The sequence below is a fragment of the Eurypyga helias genome, unplaced genomic scaffold (genome assembly GCF_000690775.1).
Source record: "Eurypyga helias isolate BGI_N326 unplaced genomic scaffold, ASM69077v1 scaffold32560, whole genome shotgun sequence".
In the NCBI taxonomy this organism is placed as follows: Eukaryota; Metazoa; Chordata; class Aves; order Eurypygiformes; family Eurypygidae; genus Eurypyga; species Eurypyga helias.
Genome location: NW_010225573.1, coordinates 436 through 1,544, shown reverse-complemented (window position 1 = coordinate 1,544; position 1,109 = coordinate 436). Strand labels below are relative to the sequence as shown.

Here is a 1,109-nt window from a genome sequence, read left to right as displayed (position 1 = left end):
GAAGACGGGGTCGGGCCGCTCTCCCGCCCGCACAAACGAGGAAGGACACGAGCGCTTCAAACCCGCGTTTTACTCATTCGCCCCGACGCGAGTCGCGGGGTTTACACTGCGGGGCCGCGTAGAGGCAGAAGGGCACCCTTCTCCACTCGGCCATCGCTCCTCACCGCCTTAGCTTCCCTCTTCCCCCAAAAAAAACCCCGCGCAAATATAAATACAGCAGAGAGAGTTCTCCGCGGGTGAGCGGCAGCGGCGCAGGACCCTCGGGCCTAGTCCAGGTCAGCTGCGTCTTCGTCTGTGAGACTCTGTCCGTTCACGGCCGGTAAATCGTACTGGCCTTGGGATAAATCCTCAAAATCCTGACTCATGGTGGGAGAGATGATGTCAGGGCTGGTGTCGCAGGACTCCGTGCTCTGCTCAGAGGTAGCGATGGTGGTTGTCGTGCTTTTCGGGACAGGGTCGAAGTCGTCGTCGTCTTCTAGGATGGGAGATTCGTGGATGTCTGGAAGGGAAGGCGCAGGCGTCAGCTTTGCTGCTGCGGCCGCACAAAGAGGAGGCGCTGCCAGCGCAACACCAGAGACACCCCAGCAGGACAATGTCCTCCTCTAATTCCAAACTTTGCCTGTTTGTACCCACAATCAATACAAAACCGATGCCACTTAGATTAGTAGGAAAGGAAACCGACGGAAAACCCACGCGTCGGAAAGAATCACTCACTGCTGAAAGCCTCCGGGTACTGCTTCGCCAGCTTCCCTTTCAGCGTCCTACAGGAGGAGAGAGCGAGCTCAGTTCCCAGGGAAGCTAGCGGAGCCCGAGCTCTCCGTTTAGGGACAAGGTAAAGGCATCCCAGGGGCCCCCCAGGCGCTCCCATCACCCCTCCTCAGCACACTGGGTGTTTTTCCGAGTCCCGTGTTTCACAACCATCCCTCCCGCTGCCCCGAGGGAGCACAGACCACCCCCAGCTGGGGTAGAATCGGGGAATCCCACAGCTCCGGCCGCAGCGGCTCCTCTCCCGCTGCCTCCGTGTGTCCCCCGGCCGCACGTCTTCCCCTCACCAACCGTTCCCAAGGCTGGCCCGAGCTCCTGCTCGCATCCCGCTTTACCGCCCCTGC

General features: G+C 60.5%; 1 protein-coding gene across 1 annotated transcript in view; it reads right to left on the bottom strand.

Annotated features, from left to right (window-relative positions):
- Positions 1 to 177: 177 nt before the first annotated feature.
- KXD1 (KxDL motif containing 1) overlaps positions 178 to 1,109 on the bottom strand; it is a 1,355-nt gene continuing 423 nt past the window's right edge. Inside the window, exons 3-4 of the mRNA XM_010149913.1 lie at positions 715 to 761; positions 178 to 499 (exon numbers count right to left, since the gene is read on the bottom strand). Coding sequence (XP_010148215.1) covers positions 267 to 499; positions 715 to 761 — 280 coding nt within the window. The 3' untranslated portion in view covers positions 178 to 266. The remainder of the gene's footprint in view (positions 500 to 714; positions 762 to 1,109) is intronic.